At 39.2% G+C, this 27,370-nt stretch overlaps 2 protein-coding genes across 3 annotated transcripts in view; one reads left to right on the top strand and one right to left on the bottom strand.

Annotated features, from left to right (window-relative positions):
- ZNF157 (zinc finger protein 157) overlaps positions 1-27,370 on the top strand; it is a 56,319-nt gene extending 28,949 nt beyond the window's left edge. For both annotated transcript variants that reach the window (XM_089904986.1, XM_089904987.1), the window contains exon 4: positions 719-27,370. In XM_089904986.1, coding sequence (XP_089761112.1) covers positions 719-1,743 — 1,025 coding nt within the window. In that variant the 3' untranslated portion in view covers positions 1,744-27,370. The remainder of the gene's footprint in view (positions 1-718) is intronic.
- ZNF41 (zinc finger protein 41) overlaps positions 18,501-27,370 on the bottom strand; it is a 58,939-nt gene continuing 50,069 nt past the window's right edge. The window contains exon 5 of the mRNA XM_030764228.2: positions 18,501-24,827. Coding sequence (XP_030620088.2) covers positions 22,774-24,827 — 2,054 coding nt within the window. The 3' untranslated portion in view covers positions 18,501-22,773. The remainder of the gene's footprint in view (positions 24,828-27,370) is intronic.

The raw sequence follows: 27,370 nt of genomic DNA, 5'->3' as shown, positions 1-27,370 counted from the left end.
TCAATTTTTGTAGTCATTTACCACTCTTATCTTTCCCTGCCTGCCTCAGTTTAGACATTTATTCTTAGCTAGTCTGTCTCTCTTTAGTATTCTCAATTGCCTTCCTTCCCTCCATTGCCTTGGATGCCTTCTGTTGTCAAGCAATCATTCATACATTCATTTAGTCATCTACCAAATCCTAAATGAGGTCAACTATATGCTGGTCACATTCTAGGTGTGGGGATCCAGTAGTGAATAAAGTAATATCTCGGTTCTCCTGGAGCTTGCAGTCTAATGAGGGAAAGAGACCAGAAACAAACAAATACATGGTATTTGGTGGTGAAAAGAAAATCAATTCAAGATAAGAAGAACAGACAGTGATGGAGTTTGTGCTTTTGGGGAATGTGGTCAGAGAAGACTCTTTGGGGAAGTTAACATTAGTGCACCAACATCAGTGAAGTGAGAGAGACAGAGCCATGTGGAATTTTAGTATTCTGAGCAGAGAGAACAGTAAGTGCCAAGCCTAGTCTGAGCAATATATCATAGGAACAGCAAAGATGCTGGTGTGGCTTAATGGTGGGTGGTGAGAGTGTTAAGAGGTGATATCAGAGAGTTAGCCGGGGGCTAAGTTATGTAGAATTTTTATAGGCTTTGTTAAGCATTTTAATTTTACACTGTGACAAGGGAAAGCCTATGTTGGTTTTGAGTGAGAGAGATATGATCTGATTTGTTTTTAAAGGCTCTCTGTCACTGCTGTGTGCCAACAATTCTGTTGGGGGTAATGCCCTCAGTCATGATAATGACCTTCAGCATCAGAAGCTTCAAACTTTGGATCAAACTGTTGAATATGGGAAAGGCTTCTACAAGAGAACAGCCTTTGTTGGACATAAAAGAACACACAGAGGAGAGAAAAACTTTGAATGTCATGAATGTGGGAAAACTTACTGCAGGAAATCAAATCTTATTGAACATCTGAGAATACACACAGGCGAGAGACCCTATAAATGTGGTGAATGTGCAAAAACCTTTAGTGCAAGATCATACCTCATTGCTCATCAGAAAACTCACACAGGGGAGAAGCCCTTTGAATGTAATGAATGTGGAAAATCTTTTGGCAGGAAGTCACAACTCATTCTACATCGGAGAACACACACAGGAGAGAGACCCTATGAATGCACTGAGTGTGGGAAAACCTTTTCTGAGAAGGCAACCCTCATGATTCATCAGAGAACTCACACAGGGGAGAAACCCTATGAATGTGGCGAATGTGGGAAAACATTTCGTGTTAAGATATCCCTTACTCAACACCAGAGAACTCACACAGGGGAGAAACCCTATGAATGTGGTGATTGTGGGAAAAACTTTCGTGCAAAAAAATCCCTAAACCAACATCAAAGAATTCACACAGGCGAGAAACCCTATAAATGTGGTGAATGTGGGAAATTCTTCAGAATGAAGATGACTCTCAATAATCACCAGAGAACTCATACAGGTGAAAAACCCTATCAGTGTAACGAATGTGGGAAATCTTTCAGGGTGCACTCATCTCTCGGAATACATCAGCGAATTCACACAGGAGAGAAACCTTATGAATGTAATAAATGTGGTAATGCCTTCTATGTCAAAGCACGCCTCATTGAACATCAGAGAATGCATTCAGGAGAGAAACCCTATGAATGTAGTGAATGTGGAAAAATCTTCAGTATGAAGAAATCCCTGTGTCAACATCAGAGAACTCACATAGGAGAGAAACTTTATGAATGAAGTGAATGCAGAAATGCCTTCTATGTGCAAGTATGCCTCATTGACACAGGAGAGAGACCCTTTGAATGTCAAGGATGTGGGAAAGCCTTCTGCCAGAAAGCACACCTCAGAGAACATCAGAGAACTCACTTAGGCCAGCCCTTGCCTTGTACTATGGAGAAAGCTTCTCTAAGAAGATTCCCCTCACCATTTGACCAAGCTCTTTGGGCCATCTGATTACTGGTGCACACAGAGTGCACTTGTAACAATTTGGCTCTTATGTTGGTGTGAAAATTGTCCTGATCGCCTTAGGGAGTGGCTCATTGTTGTTTTCATTTCATTTGGATTTCCCTAATTAGTGGTGAGGTTGAACATTGGCTTACCTGTTGACTGGCCATTTGTTTTATTTCGTCTGTGCAATGACTGTTCATATCCTTTGCTCATTGTTTTCTAATGGGCTGTTTATCTTTTACTTCTTGGTTTAAATGTTGTTTTTCTTGTTTTCTTTTAATATGTGAAAATATAAAAATCCTTTTTCAGTCATGTGTGTTGCAAATATCTCCTCTCAGACTGTGACTGGTTATTTAATTTTTTAAACTCTTTTCTTCTGCTGAGGTTTTATGTTTTCACATTATTGGTTTCAAGGTGATAATATTCTCCTATACTTTCCTCTAAAGTGAAGGTTTCACTTTCAACATTTAGAATTTTAATCTACCCTAAATTTTTTCTTTGTAATATGAAGTCTACAATATATAATGCTGTATTTCTTTTAAATACTTTACATCAGTGGTATCACACTATTTTTAAACTTATGCAACTTGCTTTTTTTCACAAAGTGTTACATTTCCAAGATCTATCCATGTTGATAAATATATTTATTTGTCTCTCCATTCCCCTAGTGAAAGACATTTGTATCATTTTTGTGTTTAGTGTTTAAATCTAGAAGTGGAAATGATGGGTCCAGGGTGTAGACAGTATGCCAGTTATTAATCTATTGTGCTTCAGCTCCAAACCTACCCTTCTATACTCGGCTTTGTGATGCTGGGGCCATGACTACAGAACACGTTTCTGTCTTGCCAGCTGCTACTCCCTGTTGGGTCCTACCAGTAAGAGATACTAAATATAAACATTGAGTCTGTGGAAGGAAGAAGGGACTTGCTCCTTTTTTCCTTCTGGTTGGCTCCCTGTTCATCTGTCAGCCCAGCATTGCTTCTTCACTTGGGCAGCAGCAGTTCCTCATGGTAGCAGCAGTTTAATCCAGTTTTCACTTTTCCAGCACTAACAGCTTTAGGGTACCCCACCCCCTCAGAGACCTAGCAGCATCTGGCTGGTGCCACCTCCTTAGAGGTATGAATCCCAGTCACATGAGACCCTGCTTCCAACCTTCTATTTTTAATAATTCCAACTTCTTCCCTTGTTACCCTAGGCCAGCTGCTTTCTGCAGTTGCTACCTCCATGATAATTTTAATGTTCTCTTTTTGTCTTTTAAGTTACCTGGTTAATAACTTCATCACTAGTTAAAAATTCATTATAAGTTCTCTCGTAATCAGTATGGTTTCTGTCTCCTAACTGGGTTCTGATTGATATAGAAGTTTTTCAACTTGACTAAATTTTAAAGTTAAAAAAATTGCACTAATTTACACTCTCATGAGCAGTTTGAGAAAAAGTTTACATTTTCGCACATATTCACCAGGACTTATCTGTTTTTTGAAAATTGTTGCCGATCTGAAAGGTGTAAAATGGCTTAAGCCCTCCCATCCATGAATATGGTTTGTCTTTATTTAACTCACCTTTTAAAATTTTAAATAGTATTGTATGGTTTTCTCTAAGAAATTGTCTTTGAAAGTTAATCTTTTAATAGAAAATTTGCTCATGTACATGTATATACATATATATTAAAATATTATGTATTATGGGGTATATGTATATTTATATGTAATATATGTATCTATATATATGTATATAAGTGTGTGTATACATGTGTGTGTATGTCTCCCCAGAAAACATTTTTGTTTTATATATTCATTTTATTTTACCCACATATTTACCACTTTGATTGCTCTTCATTCTTTTCTGCATTTCCTCCAGGATCATTTTCTTCTTTGCCTGAAAAATATCCTTTAGAGTTTTCTTTAGTGGAGGTCTATTAGTGATAAACCTCTCAACCTTGTGAATATTTTCTCTTGCACTTTTTTGATAAGCAAAAGTGAATCCTTTACCTTTAATACTTGGTAGCACTGTGCCATAGTAAATTGATGCTAAATTAAATACTTTTTTTTGCTTTTTTCCCTGAGTGTTCCATAATGATTATGACAACCCAGGATATTTGAATTAATCACCAGATGTCCCCCAATACAGCATACACTTGAATATACATATTACACTTTCTTCACTTTGTATATAGCATGCCCTCATCCTCATTTACTAATTATTAAGTTTATCAAGATGATATCTCATCAGTTCTTCCAATCTTCATCTCATCCATTAAAAAAATTAAATTTGATGTTTTAAAATTATTATTATTATGGAAAATGTCAAACATAAATAAAAGTAATCTATAGTGACAGAAAGCAGATCAGTGATTGCCTCTGGGGTAGGAATTAACTCCTATGAGGTAGGAGGGAGCTTCCCAGGGTGATGAAACTATTCTGTATCTTGACTGGAGTGGGTGTTAATGGGGATACACAAGGTCATCAAATGAGTAAACTTAAGATTTGTGCATTTTATTGTACATAAATTATATCTCAATTAAAATTTTAAAACAACAATAAAGAATTCCTTGTTCCCATATCAGGAGTCAAATGTGGGCTGCTTGGGAGAAAACCAAGAATCTTGACCACTAGATCAGATGAAAGACACTGGCAATGGGAGACTTGGTCCTCCCAAGGCTTTAGAAATGGTTTTGCTCCATGAAAATGACCTTTACTAAGGCCCCATGATGGGTTGTGCTGGCCTTCCATTAGCTACCATCACCTATGTGGTGATCCCTACTGGCCAATACTACTGTGTGTATTTGGCTCCCAATAGCCTGAGCACAGTCTCTCCTAATCCTCCATTAGCATTGACTACCATGATGTAGTTCTTACCCCCATCACATGTCTGCACAGTGTCTACTAACACCCACTCCATTAGCGTATAGCAGTTCTTATCACCACCTTTAGTTAAGAGCACAGTGTCTGCTGACCTTCCATTAGCTCACAATAGCTTGTCTTCCCACACTTTTTATTCCAGCAGAGTCTGCTGACCCCCTTTAGCTCATAACATCATGTCTCGCCACCCCTTTTAGCTGCTATTACAATTTTTACTGACCTCCATTTGCTCACAGCATAGTGTCTTTTCACTCCTTTAGCCTCCAGCTTAGTGACTGATGATCTATTAGCTCAGTATCATGTCTTTTTGCCCTCTTTTAGACTCAACATGGTGATTGCTGACCTCCCATTAGCTCCCAGCGATGTGTCATCACCTTCATTTATACCTAATGCAGTGGCTGTTGACCCCATGCTGGCTCTCACCACTTTGTTCATTCCCCACTGTCCACTATACAGTATATTTAATCCAATGAGTTCTAATCGCAGTATCTGCTCATCCTACATTAGATCCCCTCACTATGTCTGCTGGTTTTTTATTAGCCATGAGTACAGTGTCTCTGACCCCCATGAACCCACAACACAGCACCGTTGCACAAATATTTATCTGCTGTTCCCCAGTTAGCCACCAATATGGTGACTTTGATCTCTTGAGCCCCAGCTCAATGTCTGCAGAACTCACATGACCTTGTCACTCTATCTTCTGATTCCCCATTTACCAAGTTCCAAGTTTTTTACCTGAGGACCCTAAATAGCCTCCATCACTATGTCATCCGACCTTACATTATAGCCTATTAGTGCATCTGTTGACCATACGTTAATGTCTTCTGACTTGTCAGACACCCACACAGAGTATGACCTCCTTGAGGACCCATTACCATGTTTTTTGTCCTTACAGTAGCTGAATCCCTGTGTCTGCTGCTGAGTCCCTCTCCCTCGCCTTTAACCACGAGTATTGTGTCTTTGACCCCTTGAGGCCTGAGTAGAGTTTGCTGACCCCACGTTAGCTCTGATCCCAGTGTCTGTTGATCCTCCATTAGGCAGTAGTACTGTTTCTTCAATATGCATGAGGTTCCAGCAATGTATTTGCTGATTCCAAATTAGCCACAAGATCAGAGACTAACCTCCATGAGCTTCTGGCACAGTATCTGCTGATTCCACAGTAGTCTCATCTTGCTGACCACCCATTAGCAATGAGTACAATGTCTTTGACCTTCATAAGTCCCAATCACAGTGTTGCTGACCCTGCATTAACCATCATCACTGTGCCTGTTGATCCCCCATTAGCCACTAATACAGTGTCTGAATGCAATGATGTCCCAGTACAGTGCATGCTGACCATACATTAGAGCCCATCACCATGTTTGCTAACCCTATACTGGCCTCAACACTGAGACTACTGACTACCAGCTACTAGTTTAGAGCCTTTGCCTCACGTTTTTCAATCACAGTATCTGCTACTGATCCTATATTAATTAGTGTCACCACTGTGTCTTCTAATCTTCGCCACGAGTAGAGTGTCTTTGCTCTTCATAAAAAATCTGACTAGTGTCTGCTGATCCCATATTAGTACTTTATTACCCTGCTGATTAGCCATTAGCCACCACTAAAGTGATTTTGTCTCCACCCCAGCATCAGCCCATTCGCTACCCCCATCCCTGTGGATGCAGGTTACTCATCCTCTAATACAATGTATTGACCTCATGAGCCCCAGCATAATGCCTGGGACTCATTAGAGCCTACCCTGCATTAGAGCCCTTTATGGCTTCTGATGATCTTCTATTGGTCGCCAGTACAGTGTCTTTGACTCCCATGAGTCCCCATAACCATATCTGCCGGTGCTGTATTAGCTCCCATGATTGTTGAATTCCCACTAGTCATTAATATACTATATTTGATCCCTGTGATTACTCCCCACAGTTTCTGATGACCCTCTATTAGGACCAGTCATTGTTCCCTGATTTCTGTAAATTGGTTTGTTGACTGTTTCAATTGTTCCTTGGACTCCGGTGGTTCCCCAGTCCTGCAGACTGCTTTTTTATTTTTCCTTTCCCAGCACTTCAGAGACTCTTCTTTGATGTTTTTGGCCTGATCCTCTGGATCTGTTGCTCTCACTCTTTTGTAGCCCCTCTGACTGTCTCCCAAATACAAGGACTGTTTTGTGGTCTCTTCAGATGTTTGATGATCCCTCTGTTCCTCAGGTCCAGACACTATCCCCTTGTCCCGTTAGCTGTTTCCTGGTTTCTCTAGCTGTGCCCTCAGCTTGAGATTGTTCCCTTATCTGTCTGGCTGTCTCCTAGGTATTTCTAGCTGTTGCATGACATTTAGGGATGTTTTCTTCTTCCATTTGCCTGTTCTAGTCTCTCTGGTTGTCCTCTAACTACAAGGACTGTTTTCTGGTCCTTTGGCCTTTTGATAATTTCTCTGACTGTTCACATCACTGCCATGACAGTTTCCTGGTCCCTATGGCTGTTTTCTAGTGTCCAGGGATGTTTCCTCAGCCCTGACCTATTGTCTGGAACCACAGACTGTTCCTGCTGCTTCTGGCAGTTCCCCAATACATGGAATAGGTTACTTTACCCTCCCTGATGTTACCTCAATCCTGGGTATGTTCACATGTCTTATTGCTTATTTTCTGCTTTTGCCGTTTCTCAACACCAAGGACTGTTGTATACACTGGATGTGGCCTCAGGCATTAAACAGCAAGTGGGAGTTGCAGGCTCCAGAGGGAGCACCTTCCAGGTGCTCCCTTTAGCTGTGGCTGCTATGGAGAAGCAGACCCTACAGAGAGGCTATTTAGTTCAGAGTCCTGGTGTGAGTCACTACATTTCCTCCCATTACCCTTCTAGAAAATCCATTAAGGTGAGTAAAATGAGTTACCCCTCACCCCCACATTCCATGTGTCTCTGTGTGAATCTCTGCTTGGAAAAGAATCTCTGATGGCTGAGAGGAAGTACAAGGGGTTGGCAGTCCTGTGAGGTGTGCAGCATGGGGTCCAGCTCCATGGGTAGCCTGGGGGCTGGCCCTACCCTCACCCAGCCCTCAGTACTTCTCCCTGAAAAAAATGGGTCTCACAGTCCCTACCCAGAATCCTTCTGAGGTCTGTGATAGGGTTGGAGGATGATTTATGGGTGTATTCACCCCTTGGATATTTTTTCCAATCAAAACACAAAACTCTCATAATAATAACTTCATGTGTAATATTACTAACAGTGACAATTGCTAGACAGGCAATGTAGTGTAATGATGAAGAACATGAACACTGAAGCCAAATCTGTATTCAAATCCGAAGCCTTAATGGTTTCTTAGCTATGACACCAAAAGCACATACTATAAAACAAAAAGGAAATAAATTGGGCTTCATCAAAATTAAAAACTTTTGTGTGGTAAACAGTACTGTCAAGAAAGTAAAATGTAAAAAAAAAAAAAAAAGTAAAATGTCAACCCACAGAATGGGAAAAATATTTGCAAATCATGTATCTGATAAGGGATGTGTATCTCAGATATATAAAGGACGTGTATAACCCAGTAATAAAAAAAAACCCAACTTAAAAATGGGCAAAGGAAAAAAAAATGGGCAAAGGATCTGAATAGACATTTCTCCAAATGAGATATATGAATGACCTAAGTACATGAAAAGCTTCACAGCATCATTAGGCATTAGGGAAATGGAAATCAAAACCACAATGAGATATTTCACAACCACTAGTAGGCTAGAATAAAAAAGATAGACAATAGCAAGTGTTGACGAGGATGTAGAAAAATTGGACTCATCTTAACATTGTTAATGGGATGTAAAGTGGTGCAGCTGTTTTGGAAGAAAGTTTGGAAGTTTCTTAAAATGTTAAACATTGAGTTACCATATGATCTAGGAATTCTACTCCTTGGTATCCACCCAAGAGAAATTAAAACATATATCCATAAAAAACATACACACAAATGTTCACAGCAGCATTATTCAGAGTAGTCCCAAAGTGGAAACAGCCCAAATATCCATCAACTAATGAACGATTGATCAAAATGTGGTATATCCATACAATAAAATATTCAGTAATAAAAAGGGATGATGTAGTGATACATGCTACAAAATTGATGAACTTTGAAAACATGTTACTTGAAAGAAGCCAGTCACAAAAGACCACATATTGTATGATTCCATTTGTATGAGATGTCCAAACTATGGAGACAGAAAGTAGATTAGTGGTTACCTAGGGCTGGGGTTGGGGGAGGTGGGAAAAGTGGAGAGTGACTGCTAATGGGTTTCTTTTTGGGATGATGAAAATATTCTAAAATTCTATTGTGATGGTTGCACAACTTTGTGAATATACTAAAATTAATTGTCATATTAAATGGGTAAATTTTATTGTATGTGGATTGCATCTCAATAAAGTTTTAAGAAATATTATAAAAATAAAAAAGATATTAACTAAGTCAGTATTTCTTAATTTGATTCCTTATAATATTTTTTAAAGAAAAACAATTAATTAGTTCCCACTTACGAATGAGAAAGAAATCCTGCCTTTTCCTAGCTCTGTGTCCTTGGGGAAACCATATTACTTCTCTATGCCTGTTTCTACATCTGTAAAATGGGGATAAAAATAATGCCTAACTCATACGGGCAGTGTAAATATTAAATGACATTATATATGTAAAGTGCTTAAAACAGTGCTAGGCATATAGCTCTCTGTAGTAGTTATTGTAAGGTCGGATCTTAACAAACGGCACCGCGAAACAGAGGAAAGCTTCAAGTGAGCTTTATTAGGGAGCGCTCCCGGGCGAGGTTCACTGGTCCGAGAGAAAGGGGCCAGAGAAGTCGCACCCGGGCGAGGGTTGGGCAAGATTTTATAGGGGAAGAAGGGAAAGGGGTGTGGTGAATCCGGGAGGGCGCAGGTTATTCCTTATTTGGTGGTCTCTTCAGGTATCGTGGCAATATCCGGGTGCAGGTTGCATCAGTCTTGGGACCGTTAGTCCCACCCCTCGAAAGGCGGGAAGGCTGGGCCGGGTGGAAAGTCCCCAGGTCAGTCCCTGGAACTGGGTGGTCCGGAAAGTCTCCAGGTCAGTTTCTGGAACTGGGTGGTCCGGAGAGTTTCGGTCTGATGCAACCTGTGAATCTGATTGCGTTCCCCTGCCTCGGGCCAGTTGGCCTTACAGTTATTATTAGTAATAGTAATGGTAAATATATTTTATAACAGTAGTGATAGATCTTAGTAATGACCATTTACGTTATTGCAAATAATGTTTTATTAGGAATGATAATTTATAATATTGGAAATAATGTATAATATTAGTAGTAATAATTGCATGCCCTCTGGCATCTTTAGTTTAACTCATGATTTTGACAAACTCAAAGACATTACAAATATTTAATATACTCATTTGTAATGTTTTTCTTATGGTGATGCTCATACACTAATTTCTAGTGTACAAATCCCCCCACTGAAAAATACCAACATTTTCAAAGACTTCTGAGGACAGCCATCCCCAAAGCGATAATGTTCCTGCTTCTATTTCCAAGTGAGGTCACATTCTGAAGTGGTGGGGGTTATGTATCTTTTTGGAGGACACAATTCAACCCATAACAATTCTCCATTATGCAGTCCTCACTGTGGACAAATCCCCATGTTTATAAATCTCTACTGTTGCCAAGAACAGATGACAAATCCCCAAGCCCTGTGTAAATAATTCCCTTGAAAAGTACCCTCTCTTCATTGTGGCATATCCCCTCTTTCACAAATACACAGCTGGCAAATACTGTATTAGTTTTCTATCGTTGTGTAACAAATTACCACAAACTTAACAGCTTAAATCAACACCCATTTATGATCTCACAGGTCAGAAGTCCAAGTAAGCTTGACTGGGTTCTCTGCTTAATGGTCTCACAAAACCAAAGTGTTGGCCACACTGGACTCTTTTTTGGAGGCTCTTAGGAAGTATCCATTTCAATCTTATTCATGTTATTGGCACAACTTAGTTCCTTGCAGTTGTAGTACTGAGGTTCCCATTTCTTTGTTGGCTGTCGGCCAGTGGTGGTTGCTCTCTGCTTCTAAAGGCTAACTGCATGCCCTACAATGTGGGCCTCTTTGTCTTCAAAGTCAATTAGGACGTGCCAAATGCTTCTCATGCTTCCAATTTCTCCAGCATCCTCTTTTGTCACCAGCAGGAGAAAACTTTGCATTTCTGAAGGGCTAAGGTACTTAACTAGATTAGCCTCACCTGGATAATCTCCCTATTTTAAGGCGAACTGATTAGTAAACTTAATTACATTTGCAATTAATTTGCTACATAATGTAATATAATCATGGAATTATATCTCATCACATTCACAGGTTACATGCACAATCAAGGGGAGATGTTTATATAAAGCCTCCTGCAATCACTCTTGCACTATCTTCGTATTCACAAATATTCATTCCACTGGCATATCTCCATTGACAATCCCCATTGGCAAATTTCCCTTCTCATAAATATCTACTCACTGGAAAATCTTTCATTCCTTAACCTGTTGGGGGAAAATAAATCACCCCATTCCAAAAAAAAATCCCTTAAAATATCTCCACTCATGACCCCTCTTGACAAATCTCCTCACTGAGAAATAAAAACTATTGACATATCACCAGTCTGCCACTGAAAAATCTTATGCATAAACACCCACTGGCATCTTTCTTATTTATAATCCCTGTTGAAAAATCTCTTTTTATAAATAACCTCCATAATACATACTCCATTGTTGTTGTCCATTGAAAAGTCTTTATAAACACCCACCTGATGGTGTAACCTATTTATAACCTTTGATGACAATTTGCCTTGTTTTTAAACACTTGACTATTGGCATATGTCCTATTGCCCAGCTCATTTTAAAAATATACCCATTATAAATACCCTTGTTGACATATACCCCACTGACAATATCTGTTGTATATCTCTCCATTCATATACACCTATCAATGTATCCCTAAGTGATAGCTCCACATTTACCAGGATCTATATTCATAAAAACCTCTCCCCCTCAACCAGGTATAACTCTATTGATGATCACTGGTGACAAATCTCTTTATTCTTAAATACTCACCGAAGTCATATCACTCATTGACAACCCAATTTACAAATCTACTGATGTGCAAATACCTTCCCATTGGAATTTTTTTACATTAAAAATCCCAGTTGAACATAAATTTTCACCTACTGGAGAATATCTCATTGACAGCCTACATTGACATATCTCCCCTTTCTTAAATACTTCCCAATATATCCCACACTGATGAGCACTTAATTGATACAAGTTCCTTGTTTATAGATACAGGTTCATTGGCATACTTGTCTCAAACCCAGGTTACAATATTCCTCATTCATAAAAATCACACCAACTGAAATATATCTGTTACTGATGATCTCCATGGACGAATCTCCACATTTATAAATTCCTGCCTGTGACTTCTTCTAGCCAAGATGGAGTCCCAGGGCCTGGATTTACCCTCATGCCAGGAACAAACAGAACAAAAACCAGACAAAGTACATTGAGAAAAAAAAAACGGTTTTCAAGACACTGGATATTAGGCAATGAAGAACAATGATCCCTGAGGAAAGGGAAACAAATGAAGTGAGTCATATGATTTTTCCAACATACTTCCTCGAGAGAGTTTCCAGGGTACTGCACAGAGAGGGGAAACTGAGGAAGAGACTGGTGAATTCCCTGAGTTGAGAAGGAACTGAGAGTCTAGGGAGAACAAGGCAGCTAGAATTTGTAGGACACACCACCAAAGTGGAGAAAACTGCACAGAGAGAAGATCCGGGTGATCTGCCTAGGGTCCTCCTTGAGTATTCAGTTGACTATCAATCAGCACATGTGTGTGAGGCCAGGGAGAGAACCATCTGAAAGGATAAGAGGAAATGGTGTCTGATGCTCACACAGGGCTGGGAATAGTGTCTGTTCTCAATAGCTAGACTGGAAAAATAGGGCATTGGGTAGATAATTCAAGAAGCTATTGCCTTAGTAGCAGGGATTAATTAGCCCTAGGCTGAGCACTGCTCCAGATACACCTAAAAAATTATATTAGCAAGATGTGCAAGGATCAAACTCCTTCCAAGTAACTTAGCTGTGTCCCAGAACAAAACTCCAGATGACTTATAGAAATGCATATATGTCCAGTACCCAACAAAATAGAATTCACAATGTCTGGCATTCAATCAAATATTACCAGGCGTGAAAAGAGTTAAGAAAATAGGAAAAGTAATGAGAATAATCAAGCAATCAACCAACCCAGAAGTGACACAGAGGTTAGTATTAGCAGACAAGGATATTTTAAAAGTTATTGTAAATGTATTCCACATGCTCAGAAAGTAAGTAGAGATTTCGGAAATATTTTTTAAATTAATTTATTTATTCATTTATTTATTTATTTTTGGCTGAGTTGGGGCTTTGTTGCTGCGCACGGGCTTTCTCTAGTTGTGGCGAGCGGGGGTACTCCTCCTTGCGGTGTGCGGGCTTCTCATTGCAGTGGCTTCTCTTGTTGCAGAGCATGGGTTCTAGGGCGCGTGGGCTTCAGTAGTTGTGGCACGCAGGCTCAGTAGTTGTGGCTTGCAGGCTCTAGAGCACAGGTTCAGTAGTTGTGGTGCACAGGCTTAGTTGCTCTGTGGCATGTGGGATCTTCCTGGACCAGGGCTCAAACCCGTTTCCCCTGCATTGGTAGGCGGATTCTTAACCACTGCACCACCAGGGAAGCCCGGGAAATATTTTAAAAGACCCAATTACACGATTTCCACTTCTGGGAGAATGGAGCAGATGCACTTTTCCCTATTCCTCTTGCTAAGTACAATAAAAAACTTTGGAAATGATATTTATAAAACAAACATAAGCTGACTCAGAAAGGTGGAGTGAAGGAGGCAAGCTGGCTAAGGACCTCAGGACCCAAAAGAAAAGAGCACATTGGGAGTTCCCTGGTGGCCTAGTGGTTAGGACTTGGTGTTTCCCTGTCATGGCCTGGGTTCAATCCCTGGTCAGGGAACTGAGATCCCACAGCTGTGTGGCACGGCTGGCGGGGGGGAAGAACATTTGTTCTATGGGTTTTCTTTTTGCCTCATATATCTGACAGTTGTGGAGAACCTGGCAACCTAGAAATGCCAATGGGCCCAGACAAGAAAAAAGACCCTACAAAAGCCAGTTCTGTCTAGTAAAAGAACCAGGGAATGGGCAGCTTAACAATATGGTAAACTTTCAGAAAATAGTTGCTTTACTGATCCCAACAGTATAGAAAAAAAATGTGGTCCAACTCCCATCCATGCTAATAAATGCCAAGTGAAGAGCTTATATTTTCACCCTGAACAGACTGTAAAAGTCATGCCAAACCCCTGCCAAGGTGGTGTCAGAAAAAATCGACTATGAAGCCAGGACTTTTGTCCCCACTGGGTGGTAATGAGCCCTCACCTATATGATGTCAGTGGAAACCATACAGGGAGCCTAGACTTCCTTTCTCACATATCAGCATCAAGGCACCCCTCTCTTTTCCCCTAGGGTGGTGTCATTGGTGGCCATGTGGAAAACAGTAGGGAGGCACTGCTACGCCTTCCAGCCAGGGAAATAGTGGAGTCCTACTTGGTTGTGGAACTCCCAGTCTTGCCCAGCAGTAGCAAGGAGCCCCCCAACTCTGTTATTAACAGAGACTGAGTGGGGAAACTAGACTTCTTCCCATAGCTGGCATTAACAAACTGGCATCCTCCACTCCTTTTCCCTGCTGGAGTGGTGTCAGAAAAAGCCAGCTTAGACAGAAGGTTTAGGGAATTCCTTGGTGGTCCAGTGGTTAGGACTTAGCACTTTTACTGCCGTGGGCCTGGGTTCAATCCCTGGTTGGAGAACTAAGATCCCACAAGCCCCGTGGTGCAGCCATAAATAAGAACCAGGATCTTACAACATAATATAGAAAGTGTTCATCTTTCTTTGTTTTTTTTTGGCTGTGCAGCTTGTGGGAATTTAGTTCCCTGACCAGGGGTTGAACCCAGGCCATGGCAGTGAGAACGTAAAGTCCTAACCACTGGACCACCAGGGAATTCCATGAAAATGTTCATCTTTCAATTGAAAATCACTTTTCACACCAAGAATCAGGAATACATGTGAACACCAAGATGACAGAGATGTTAGAATTATCTGACAAAGATTTTAAAGTAGCCATAATAAAAATGCTTCAATGATCAATTATGAACACATTTGAAACAGATGACAAAATAGAGTCACAGAAAAGAAATAGAAGGTCTCAGCAAAGATATAGAAGATATAAATAAAAACCAAATGGAAATTTAGAACTGAAAAATAGAATAACCGTAATAAAAAACTCAAAAGATGAGCTCAGTGGAGAAACAGATGAAGAAATCAGTGAGTTGGAAGATAGAAGAACAGAAATTACCCAGTTTGAACAACAGAGAGAAAATAAAATTTTTAAATGAATGGGGGACTTCCCTGGTGGAGCAGTGGTTAAGACTCCACGCTCTCAATGCAGGGGGCCCGGGTCAGGGAACTAGATCCCACATGCATGTTCAACCAAGAGTTTGCATGCCACAACTAAGGAGCCCGTATGCCACAACTAAGGAGTCCACCTGCTGCAAGTAAGATCTGGTGCAACCAAATAAATAAAGAAATATTTTTAAAAAATGAATGGATCCTCAGGGACTTGTGGGATTATAACAAAATATTTAATAGTCCTGGAGGAGAGGAGAAATAGGGCATGACTGAAGAACTACTCAAAGAAATAATTGCTGAAGACCTCCTAGATTTGGTAAAAGACAAACCTACAGATTCAAGAAGCTGAGTGTTTATCTGGGAATGTGTTTATTCTTCCTTCATTTTTAAAAGATAGTTTTGCTGGATATGAGATTCTTGGTTGATAGGTTTTTTCTTCCAGTACTTTGGATATGTCATCCCATTGCCTTCTGGCCTCTGTTTTTTTGCGGTACGCGGGTGTCTCACTGCCGTGGCCTCTCCCGTTGCGGAGCACAGGCTCCGGACGCGCAGGCTCAGCGGCCATGGCTCACGGGCCCAGCCGTTCCGCGGCATGTGGGATATTCCCGGACCGGGGCACGAACCCGTGTACCCTGCATTGGCAGGCGGACTCTCAACCACTGCACCACCAGTGAAGCCCCAGCCTCTGTTGTTTTTGAAGTCAGTTGTGAATGTTATTGGGGTTCTCTTCTATATGAGTCATTTTTCTCTTGCTGCTTTCAAGATTTTCTCTTTGTAGTTGCCCTTCTGCATTTTTATTATGATGTGTCTGGGTAATGATCTTTTTGAATTTATCCTGCTTGGAGTTTGTTGAGCTCTTGGATGTGTAGATTAATGTTTTTCAGCAAATTGGGAGAGGCTACAAATGGGTCTTGACAGGAATAGACACTCTGAACCGAGCTGTGCATACCTGGAGGGAGATGCAAATGCTCATACTACTATAAAATGACCAGAACAGAAGATATTGTACCAATTTGAACCACCGAGTTACATTCTTCAGACCAAGGAACACACTTTACAACTGTATTAGTCTGCTTGGGCTACCATAACAAGATACCACAGACTGGGTGACTTAAACAACAGAAATTTATTTCCTCACAGTCTGAGAGTCCAAGATCAAGCTGCCAGTAGGATTGGTTTCTGGTGAGACCTGTCTTCCCAATTTATAGATGACCACCTTCTCACTGTGTCCTCACATGGCATTTTCTCTGTGCTTGTACACCACTGGTGTTGCTTCCTCTTTTTATAAGGACATTAGTCCTTTTGGATTAGGGCTCTACCCTTACAACCTCATTTAACTTTAATTACCTCCTTGAAGGACCCATCTCCAAATATAACCACATTGAGGGTTAGGGTTTCCAGATATAAATTTTGAGGGAACACAATTCAGTCCACAATAACAATCTGTAGCGTCCAACAATGAGCAAAGAGGTATCCTAGGAGTGGTGCTTTTATAGAGACTTAGAACAGGCAACTGAAATATTTGTTGTCTAAAACTGGGAGAGATAAGGGCATGCAGGGCTGACTTACACATCTTTACAGTGTGTGCTCACCCTCAACATGAGGGTGGCCAAGAGAGGGTCTCCAATAGATAGATTCCTTCACTTTTCAGAAGAATCTGGGGAAGAGGAGGTGGGAGAAGATGCTGGTATGACTATACAGTTTCCCCCCACAACACTTCAATGTTCTTTTATTCCTACCTGATTCAGTGGTCCCAGGACCAGGGCTGCAATTGCAGGGGCCAGAAGCTGGGATGATTCCTAGGCAAGAAACTTTAATTGTACTTTCATACTTTTGCATCAGAATTCCTAAAGGCATAATGTGATTGATAGACTGTGCCTTCACCCAACTTGGCAAACTTAGGGTTGACAGTGAATACAGCTGTATTACCTAGTGGTTGAGATAGACCACTAGTTCTGTACTTGTGATGATACCCTATATAAATGGGAGTGGACTGAAGGGGAAGCATTTGCTAGACTGGTATTGCTGCTGGCAATCTGGACCAGCACAGTGGCCAAACCTATTGTCCCCTCCAAAGGTGGTAAAGTTTGGATCAAATTCAATGATAAATGGAGAGAAGAAGGAATATAGCTGAGAGTAAAAGAATGAATAAATAGGTTATGCAACAAGGGAAATCCATTACATTGGTGCCCGAAAAGCTCAGAGTAAGAGGTGATATTGTCTCTTAACTCAATTAAACCAAATGCCAGAAAGAATGAAGCCATATGTTGCCAAGACTACTCCTACTTTTGGAACCTGAGAAGGTCAAATAGAAGTCTGCAAACCTGAGTGATATTGTTCTGGGAGATGAATGTGCCAATATCTTTTGAGTATTTTATTTTGGAAAGAACACTTAACAAGACATCTACTCTCTTGACAAATTTTAAATGTACAGTATATTATGTTGACTATAGGTATGGTGTTGTATGCAGATTACATCTACTATCATGTTATAATATGGTGTAACACTGCCGTTGTTGCTAAGACTATATTTATATTGATGGTCAAATACATGGGGAAATTGAGTTAAAGACTTTTCAGGATATAACACTGATGGCAAATGACTAGCTTAAGGAAGAATTGGATTTAGCTAACCATCAGCTAATCTCTATGCTAAATAGTTCCACACAAGTTTATCATAAGGTAGATCAGAGAGGAAGAGTAATAAAATTGGTATAAAAATATGAAAATGCATGTAATGGCTTTACAGGATGGATTTGAATTATTGAAACTGAGGGTGAACCCTTGAACTTGCAGTTGGTGTCAGAGTGAGGACAGTCTTGTGTGGGGACTGTTCCAACTTCTGCCCAAGATAAGCATACAAACATCAATTGCTTTTCTATATACTAGTAATTAACAATAAGTAATTGAAATGAAAAATGAATACTACACAATAAAGTGGAAATAAGACAACACCAAGTAAAATAGCATCAAAATGTGAAATAGTTAGGGAATAATTTGTCAGATGTGAAAGACCTGTACACTGAAAATTACAAAATATTGTTGAGAGAAATTAAAAAGAGAGATATACCTGATTTATGGGTCAGAAAACTCAGTATTGTTAACATTTCAATTCTCCCCAAATTGGTCTATAGATTCAAACCAACCCCAGTAAAAATCACAGCAGCTTTTTTTGTTGTTGAAATGAACAAACTTATTCTACAATTTATATGGAAATGTAAAGGACGTAGAATAGCCAAAACAACTCTGGAAAAGAAACAACTTTATTGAGGTATAATTTAGGATCCATATTTAAATTGTACAGTTCAATGACCTTTTTAAAAAAAACAAAAGTTTATTCTTAAATGTACAACAGGCTCCAAGACAACACTTCATTCTAGATATGGGTGGCAACAGATGTTATGGCAGGGAACCCAGATGTTTAAACAGGAATGGAATTAAGGATCACCTCAATGACTTTTATTAAATTTACCTAGTTGTGCAACCATCATCACAATCAAGTTCTGTAACATTTCAATCACCCCAATAAGATTCCTTGTATTAATTAACAGTTAATGACGATTCCCATTCTCACACCCAGACAACCACTAATCTACAGATCTCTGTATTTTACTTTTGTGGACATTTCATTTAAATACAATAGGCAAATACAATACTAGATCTTTTGTGTCTCACTTCTTTCACTTAGCATGTTTTTGAAGTTCATCCATAGTTGAACAGTTCACGCTGTAGTATTTATTAGTATTTGTTCTTTTTTATTGCTGAATATACCACATTTTGTTTATCTACTTGCTGGTTGATGGACATTTGGATTGTCTCCACTTTTTGTCTTGTATGAATAATGCTGTTATGAATATTCAAGTGTAAGTGTTTGCACGAAAACATTACATATCTTTTGGGTAGATAATGGGAATGGCAGTACTGGGTCCTCTGGTAAATTTATGATCAACTTTTTAAGAAACTGCCAAACTTCTCCAAAATGGCTATACCATTTTAATGCAGTCACACCAGAAATGTAGGAAAGTTCCTGATTTTCCATATCCTTGCCAACATTTATTATAATTGTTTTTTTTTATTTTAGCCGTTTTAGTACATATAAAGTGGTATTTCATTGTGGTTTTAGTTAGAATTTCTCTAATGACTAATGATGTTGGGCATCTCTTCATGTGCTTATTTGTATATATTTTTTGGTGAAATATCTCTTCAAATCTTCAGCCTAATTTTAAACTGGGTTGCTTGTCCTCTTTTTATTGAGTTGTAAGTGTTCTGTATATATTCTGGATACAAGTCCTTTATCAGGTAAATGATTTACAAGTGTTTTCTCCCTGTCTGTGCTTTGTCTTTTCATTTTCTTAATGGTACCTTTTGAAGTTTAAACCTTTTTCATTTTGATGAAGTCTAATTTATCATTTTTTCTTTATGGATCATGCTCTTGGTGTCCTACTTAAGAATTCCTTGCCTAGTACAAGGTCACAGATATTTTTCTCCTATGTTTTCTGCTAAAACTTTTATAGTTTTAGCTTTCATATTTACATATCTGATCATTTTTTTGTTAATTTTTAGTATGGTGTGTAGATTTAAATTCATCTTTTTGCATGTGGATATGTAATTATTCTTGCACCAAATGTTGAAAAGACTTTTCTTTCCCCAATGAATTGCCTTCACACTTTTGTAAAAAATATTTTTACCGTAAGTATCAGGGTTTATTCCTAGACTCTCTGTTCTGTTCCATTGATCTATGTCTCTATCCCCATGCCAGTACCATACTGTCTTGATTACTGTAGTTTTCTGGTTTTGAAATTGGGAGGTTACTGTCCTTCCACTTTGCTTTTTAGCAAATTCCTGTTTGCTAATCTTGGTCTTTTCTATTTCTATATAAATATTAGGATTAGCTTATCAATTTCTGGGGAACAAAGTCTGCTGGAAATTTGATAAAGTTGTATTGAATTTGTAGATCATGTGATTTTTCCTCTTTACCTTGTATATATAATATGGTAGATTGCGTTGACTGATTTTTGAATGTTGAAGCAGCCTTATATCACTGGAATAAACCCCACTTGGTCATGATGTATAATCCTTTTATATGTTGCTGGATTCATTTTGCTAATATTTTGTTGAAGATTTTTACATCTATGTTCATGAGGAATGTTGATCTGTAGTTTTATTTTCTTGTGATATGTTTGTATGGCTTAAGTATCAGGGTAATACTGGCCTCATAGAGTTGGGGAGTGTTCCTTCCTCCTCTATTTTCTGAAAGATTTTGTGGAGTGTTGATATTATTTCTCCTCAAATGTTTAATGCAATTAACCAGTTAAACCATCAAGCTTTGGGCATTTTTGTGTGGAAAGATTTAAAGTTACTAATTGCTTACTATTGCTGGTGAGATGTAAAATGGTACAGTCACATGAGAGCCATGCCTGGGTTTCAGATCTGAGATATCAGTCAACTGTCTTGGGAAGATGGTGAGATTGGAGGATAAGGAAAGAAAAATTAAATCACACTGAGATATCACTATACATCCACCATAATGGCTACAGTAAAAATGATGGAAAATACCAAGTGTTGACAAGGATGTGGAGCAAATAGAACTCATATACTGTGCTGGTGGGAGTGTACATTGGTGAAGCCATTTTGGAAAACTAGTTTTATAAACTAGCTGAGCATGAACACCATATAGCCTGGCAGTTCAACTCCTAGATATATACCTAACAGAAGTTCATAAATATGTTCACCAATAGACAGGTACTAAAGTATTTATAGTAGCACTATTCCCAATAGCCCCAAGCTGCAAACAACACAAATGTCCATTAATAACAGAATGGATAAATATATTGTAGAGTATTCACAGAATGGAATAAAACATGACAATAAGAATGAATTATCCATAACTACATTCAACAATATGGACAAATCTCATATTTACAATGTGAATGAAAGAAGATAGACACTTAAGAGTATATTACCAAAATATGCAATATAATTGTTTGACTCAATTTATATAAAATACCAAGCAGACAAAGCTATTTAAGTCAGGGTAGTGTTCACCTGGCGGGGTAGGTGGACAGTAAGGCCTGGAAGGGAGCACAGGGAGTTTTTCTGGGGTGCTGGTCATGTTCTGTTTCTTGATCAGTGTTCAGTTTGTGAGAATTCATTGAGCTGTATGCTTATGGTATATGCATTTTCTGTATGCATACTTTAATAAAAAGGTTTAAAAACAAAATAAAATTACATGCTAAAAAGAAAGCCCCTTTCTTATGAGTATTGCAAAAAACATTTAATTGAAATCAAGAAAGCATTTATATATCAGTGCTTTAAAAAAAGCAGTGTTCTTTCTAGAGAAGTCTTCCAGTTATTCAACTATAATAAACTATAATCATATCTTAGGCTAAAAAACTACAATGCAACATGACTTTATCCCATAGCAATGTACACAAAATTACTCTTAATGTGCATGTAGGAAATGAATATATCAAATTAACTAAATTGGAAGAAAAACCACCAAAGTTTTATGTATTGAAATCCAATTTCTTAACCATTGTTTTTCAAACAGAAATCCCAAAGAAAGCAGAAGCTTCAGTGGATGAGATGGGAAGTCCAGAGTGTTGTGGCTCAGTTTCATTGTCTTAGGGTCAGTTACTAAGGGGATAAGAAGTTTATGGTCTGCAGCTTACATAAATGATAGCTTTTTTGATACAGGTTAGAAGGTATGCCTACCATTTTCGAGTGTGAATCACCTGCTGCCACAGCATAGAATTAATGAGGGAACAATTGCCACCTTTAGGTGTGTGTAACATTTAATAACTCTATTCCTGTAACACAGGCTAGAGCTATGCTTAATTTGCCAATGCATAAAGTCAGACTTTAAGTTTAAAAATTATATTTAATTTTTAAAAAATATACCATGGTGACTTCTCAAAGGGAAGAGAAAGAACGGTTCTCAGGGCAATATTTTCTGTGTCTTAAATGTCAATGATAAAAAAAACTTCTGGCTTCTACGCATAGATCTATTATACATTCCCAAATTGGTTTTTGCCTTGACTTCAGTGCCCTGGAGGTGTTTGAACAATGAATACTCTTCTCCCCACCCTAGAAAGTTGAAAAAAAAAATGGCCAGTATTAAGGACTTTTACATCCCAAGGTATGAAGGACAAATCTGTGCTGAATTTATAAAGCCCTTTATCCAAAAAGTGAAACATAGGAGATTACAAGTCATCTCCTGGGGTCTCTATTTCTACCATTTGCAGGAGATTGAGAGTACCTGTGTGAATCATAAAACCAAACAGGGCTATTGCTCAAATGCTTTATTGAAGTGTCTCCCTATGCATATAATTGCATATCAACTTGTATTCCACCTGACTGAAGGATACTTGGCTTTGTTTGCCTTCTGTTCACTTAGGCTGTTTGTAGTCCATCATATCTACTCCCCCTGCACAATGATTGATGCATCAGGCACTCCTCATCTCTCCACTATGAGACAGCTGATGCATATCCAGTTGTGATTTCCAGCTGAAGGCATTTTCAGTCACTGGCTTTATAGAGTTTTTCTCCACTATGAGTTTTCTGGTGTTTAATGAGATTTGACCTGTCAGTGAAGGCCTTCTGACATTCTGTACAAGCATAAGGTTTCTTCCCTGTATGAATTATCTGATGCAAACTTAGTGTTGCTTTCTGGATGAAAGCTTTCCCACATTTACTGCATTCATAGTGTCTCTCTCCAGTATGAGATTTCTGATGGATAGTGAGGCGTGATTTCCAGGTGAAGGTCTTTCCACAGTCACTGCATTTATAGGGTTTCTCTCTAGTATGGATTTTCTGGTGTGTTATGAGATTTGACCTGTCAGTGAAGGCCTTTCCACATTCAGCACATATATTGGGTTTCTCTCCTGTGTGAATCTTCTGATGCACCCGGAGTTGTGACTTCTTTGTGAAGCATTTTCCACAGTCATTACATTCATAAGGCTTCTCTCCAGTATGAATTCTATGATGTGCAATGAAGTGTGATTTCTGGATGAAGGCCTTCCCACATTCAGGACAAGCATAGGGTTTCTCTCCTGTATGGATTCTCTGATGCACACTGAGTGTTGATTTCTGGATAAAGGCTTTCCCACATTCATTGCATTCATAGTGTCTCTCTCCAATATGAGATTTCTGATGTATTTTGAGGCGTGACTTCCATATGAAGGCCTTTCCACAGCCATTGCATTTATAGGGTTTCTCTCCAGTATGAGTTTTCTGGTGTTTAATGAGATTTGACTGATCACTGAAAGCCTTTCCACATTCGGCACACATATACGGTTTCTCTCCAGTATGAGTTTTCTGATGTGTAGTGAGATTTGTCCTATGAGTAAAGACCTTTCCACATTCTGTACATATATAAGGTTTTTCTCCTGTATGAATTCTTTGATGCACATGGAGTTGTGATTTCTTAATGAACGATTTCCCACAGTCACTGCATTCATAAGGTTTTTCTCCAGTATGAATTCTCTGATGTGTATTGAAATGGGATTTCTGGATGAAGGCCTTCCCACATTCAGTGCATACATAAGGTTTCTCTCCTGTGTGAATTCTTTGATGCATCCTGAGTGCTGATTTTCTTGTGAAGGCTTTCCCGCATTCACTGCATGCATAGTGTTTCTCTCCAGTATGAGTTTTCTGATGTATATTGAGGTCAGAATTCTGGGAGAAGCCTCTTCCACATTCACTGCATTCATAAGGTTTTTCTCCTGTATGAATTCTCATATGTCTAAAGAGATATGATCTGTGGAAAAAGGCTTTTCCACATTCACTGCATTTATAGGGTTTCTGCCCAGTATGAATTTTCTGATGTGTAATGAGGTTTGACCTGAGTGTAAAGGCCTTCCCACATTGAGTACATATAAAAGGTTTCTCTCTTGTGTAAACACTTTGAGGTACCTCAGTTTGCGGCTTCTGAGTGAAGACGTTCTCACGCTTGTTGCATTCATGGGATTTTTCTCCAGCATGAATTCTCTGATGCTCAAAAAGATGTGACTTTTGGGTGAACGTCTGTATGTATTGAGTACACACATAAAGTTTCTCTTCAGTATGAATTTTCTGATGGTGGGTGAGAACTTGTTTGTGGCCAAGATGTTTTTCACATTGATGAAGTTCACAGGAGTTTGCTCTTGTATTAGCATTCTCATTCTTAGTAGAAGAAGAGCTATGGGCAAAATTGTTACCATTTCTAAAAATTTTATCAAAGTTCTTTGTTGCATTGCTTTTATTATGATTATGTAAGTTTAAAGTATGCTTCAAACTCTTTCCAAATGTGTCATAGTTATGGAGTCTTTTAATGGAAGGAACAAGCCTGGTACTCACGTGAATTATTTTTTCAATGTTTTTACATTCATAGCCCCTCTCCTTAATCAACACTTTCACATGACTTAAAGGGTTATTTTGGTTTTCTTGATATCTCTCTAGCCGGTCATTATCTTGCCACAGTTCTTCTACAATGGAACACAATGAATCTTTTCCTATGGACTGACCAAATTTCTCACAGTGTAATGAAACTTCTCCAGAAATTCTCTGTTGTTGGGTTTGCCCATTATCCTCATCTAAAAAGAAAGAGAAAAAAATGAAAATGACTCCAGAACAATTATCAGAGAATAGAAGGTATATGGAGTTTGGACAGGATGAACAGAGAAATGGAAGAGTCCTTATGACAATAATGCAAATAGTAATATGAAATTCTTCTAGAACACTCTATGCAAAACAGTTATATACCATTTATGATGCACCAGGCACTTCCAAGTGCTTTACACAAAGCAGCTCATTTAATCTTCACTAAACCCTAAGAGGTAGCTATCATTATCAATCATGTTTCACAGATGAGAAAACAGAAGCACAGAGAAATTACGTAACTTGCTGAAGATCAAATAGCTAAATAGGGCTTCCCTGGTGGCGCTGTGGTTGAGAATCTGCCTGCTAATGCAGGGGACACGGGTTCGAGCCCTGGTCTGGGAGGATCCCACATGCCACAGAGCAACTAGGCCTGTGAACCACAACTACTGAGCCTGCGCATCTGGAGCCTGTGCTCCGCAACAAGAGAGGCCGCGATAGTAAGAGGCCCGTGCACCGCGATGAAGAGTGGCCCCCACTTGCCTTGCACAGAAACGAAGATGCAACACAGCAAAAAAAAAAAAAAAAACTTAATTAAAAAAATAGCTAAATAAATAAGAGATGGGATTTGAACCTGAGAATCTATATCCACTATGTAGGAAGTCAGGGCAGTGAGTAGAGTAACCAGAAGAAGAAACTGAAGTCTGTTAAAGGTAAGCCTGAATGGAAGAAATATTTCAGAATGTATGTCCTTATTACATATTAGGTCTAAAACGTTAATAATCTCTCTGCTTCCTCTTGCTTTTCCCTCTGAACCATTATGAGCATGTACATTAAATTTATAGTCCTCAAATACCAATTCCTCTATATCTATAGGAAAAATATATGCTTTCAACAAGTGTCAAATAGGAGAGGGCAAACCATCTATGGCAGAAACTGCAAGCCATCCACCAAAATCTATTCACCTCTTCTTTTATAGTAATAGAACATAGCTGGGCATTACGTTTACCAGTCTCACTTTGTCCTCACCAGTGGAATATGAGCAGAAGTGATATGTACCACTCCTAGGCCAGGCTTTAAGACAGTGGGCAAATCTCCCCCATTCCCCCTTCCCCAGCCCAGAGGACTCAACAATGACCCAACATCAACCACCCAACAGAGAAATGGAAGAGTCCTTATGACAATAATGAAAATAGTAATATGAAATTCTTCTAGAACACTTACTCTATGCAAAACAATTATATACCATTTATGATGCACAACAATACTCTAGGAGATGGCAGAGCAATAACTTGGAACATGGTCCTTGAATGACCCAAGATCAGAGTTGATTTGTTGAATGCACCCATTCACCTGAGAATGCTTATGTAAGAGAGGATACAGTTATACTAAGCTTGTTGCTTTGCTCCTCTGTGCATATTCAGAAGGTATTGTCCTTGATATCAGCTCTAATTTTAGTACACCTCTAGGGAGGTTATATCTGCTATGAATGTATAAAGCAGACACAGTACCACTCATATTGATACTAAATTTGGCACAGTTTTGTGTTATAACAGAGAGAATTAACACACAGAGCCTGAAATTATTAACATTTCATGCAATTATCTTCCCTTTCCAAATATAATCTATGGTCTTTTGAATTCTTCTGATCAAATATTTGAAGGATCCTTCTGAAAGAGAGAAAAATATCCTCCTCTGCCTATCTCCCCAAATTCAATAAATTTAAGTTTACTAAATATTTTCCATGCTTGGCTTCAGAAAACTGAAGAGTAAGTGTTACAGTTATCAATTTTTTGCCCTTCAATCCCCAATTCACCCTTCCTTGCCCGCTCTACAAAAATGGATCTGAGTCTTTTTTCCTTTGCCATCTGGCATGATGTTGAACCTTGTCAATACAGGGTGATGGGAAAACACTGGAGGAAGGGATTTTGCTTCCTGGTTCTAGTGAGCTCACTCAGCAGGCTCCTCCAGCAAGGGCAGCTTGTCTATTACCAGGCTTCAGCAGTGTGGTGGCTTTAGCAGCATCTGGCTCCTAATGCACATGCAGCTTCCCAGGCACCCAGATCTTGCAGTGCAGGTCACTTCTTTAGCACCCAGCTCCTGCCACTCATATGGCTTCCCAAGCACCCAGCTTCTGCAGTGCATTGCAGCCAGAAGCACCCAGAACCCAGCAGTTTATCCTGGCACCTCTCTCAGATGGCTTGTAGTGGAATATTTCCAATGAGACACTTCCCTATGATCAGCTTTTTCTGGAACCTCAGAGGGTAGATTTCCAGTGAGTTCAACCAGTGTGGCATGACAGCTGCCATGCTGTGAGCCATGGATATGCCTTCCCTATAAGGTCTGGATTCATCCCTGGGAAGCAGGGGAGGCGCTTCCTTGGGTGTTCCTTCACAGTCTTAGAGATACTCTCCCACACTAATTTGCTATTCCTTTATTCTTTAGCGTTCTCTTTACTTTTACTGGCTAATCCCTTGTTACCTCAATCCCACAATAGCTAATAATTCTTTTTTTCAAATTTATTTATTTATTTATTTAT

This window comes from Delphinapterus leucas, chromosome X (genome assembly GCF_059928025.1).
Source record: "Delphinapterus leucas isolate spDelLeu-1000000601 "Yukka" chromosome X, BTC_Dleu_Yukka2, whole genome shotgun sequence".
Lineage (NCBI taxonomy): Eukaryota > Metazoa > Chordata > Mammalia > Artiodactyla > Monodontidae > Delphinapterus > Delphinapterus leucas.
This window is presented reverse-complemented; position numbering and strand designations above follow the sequence as displayed.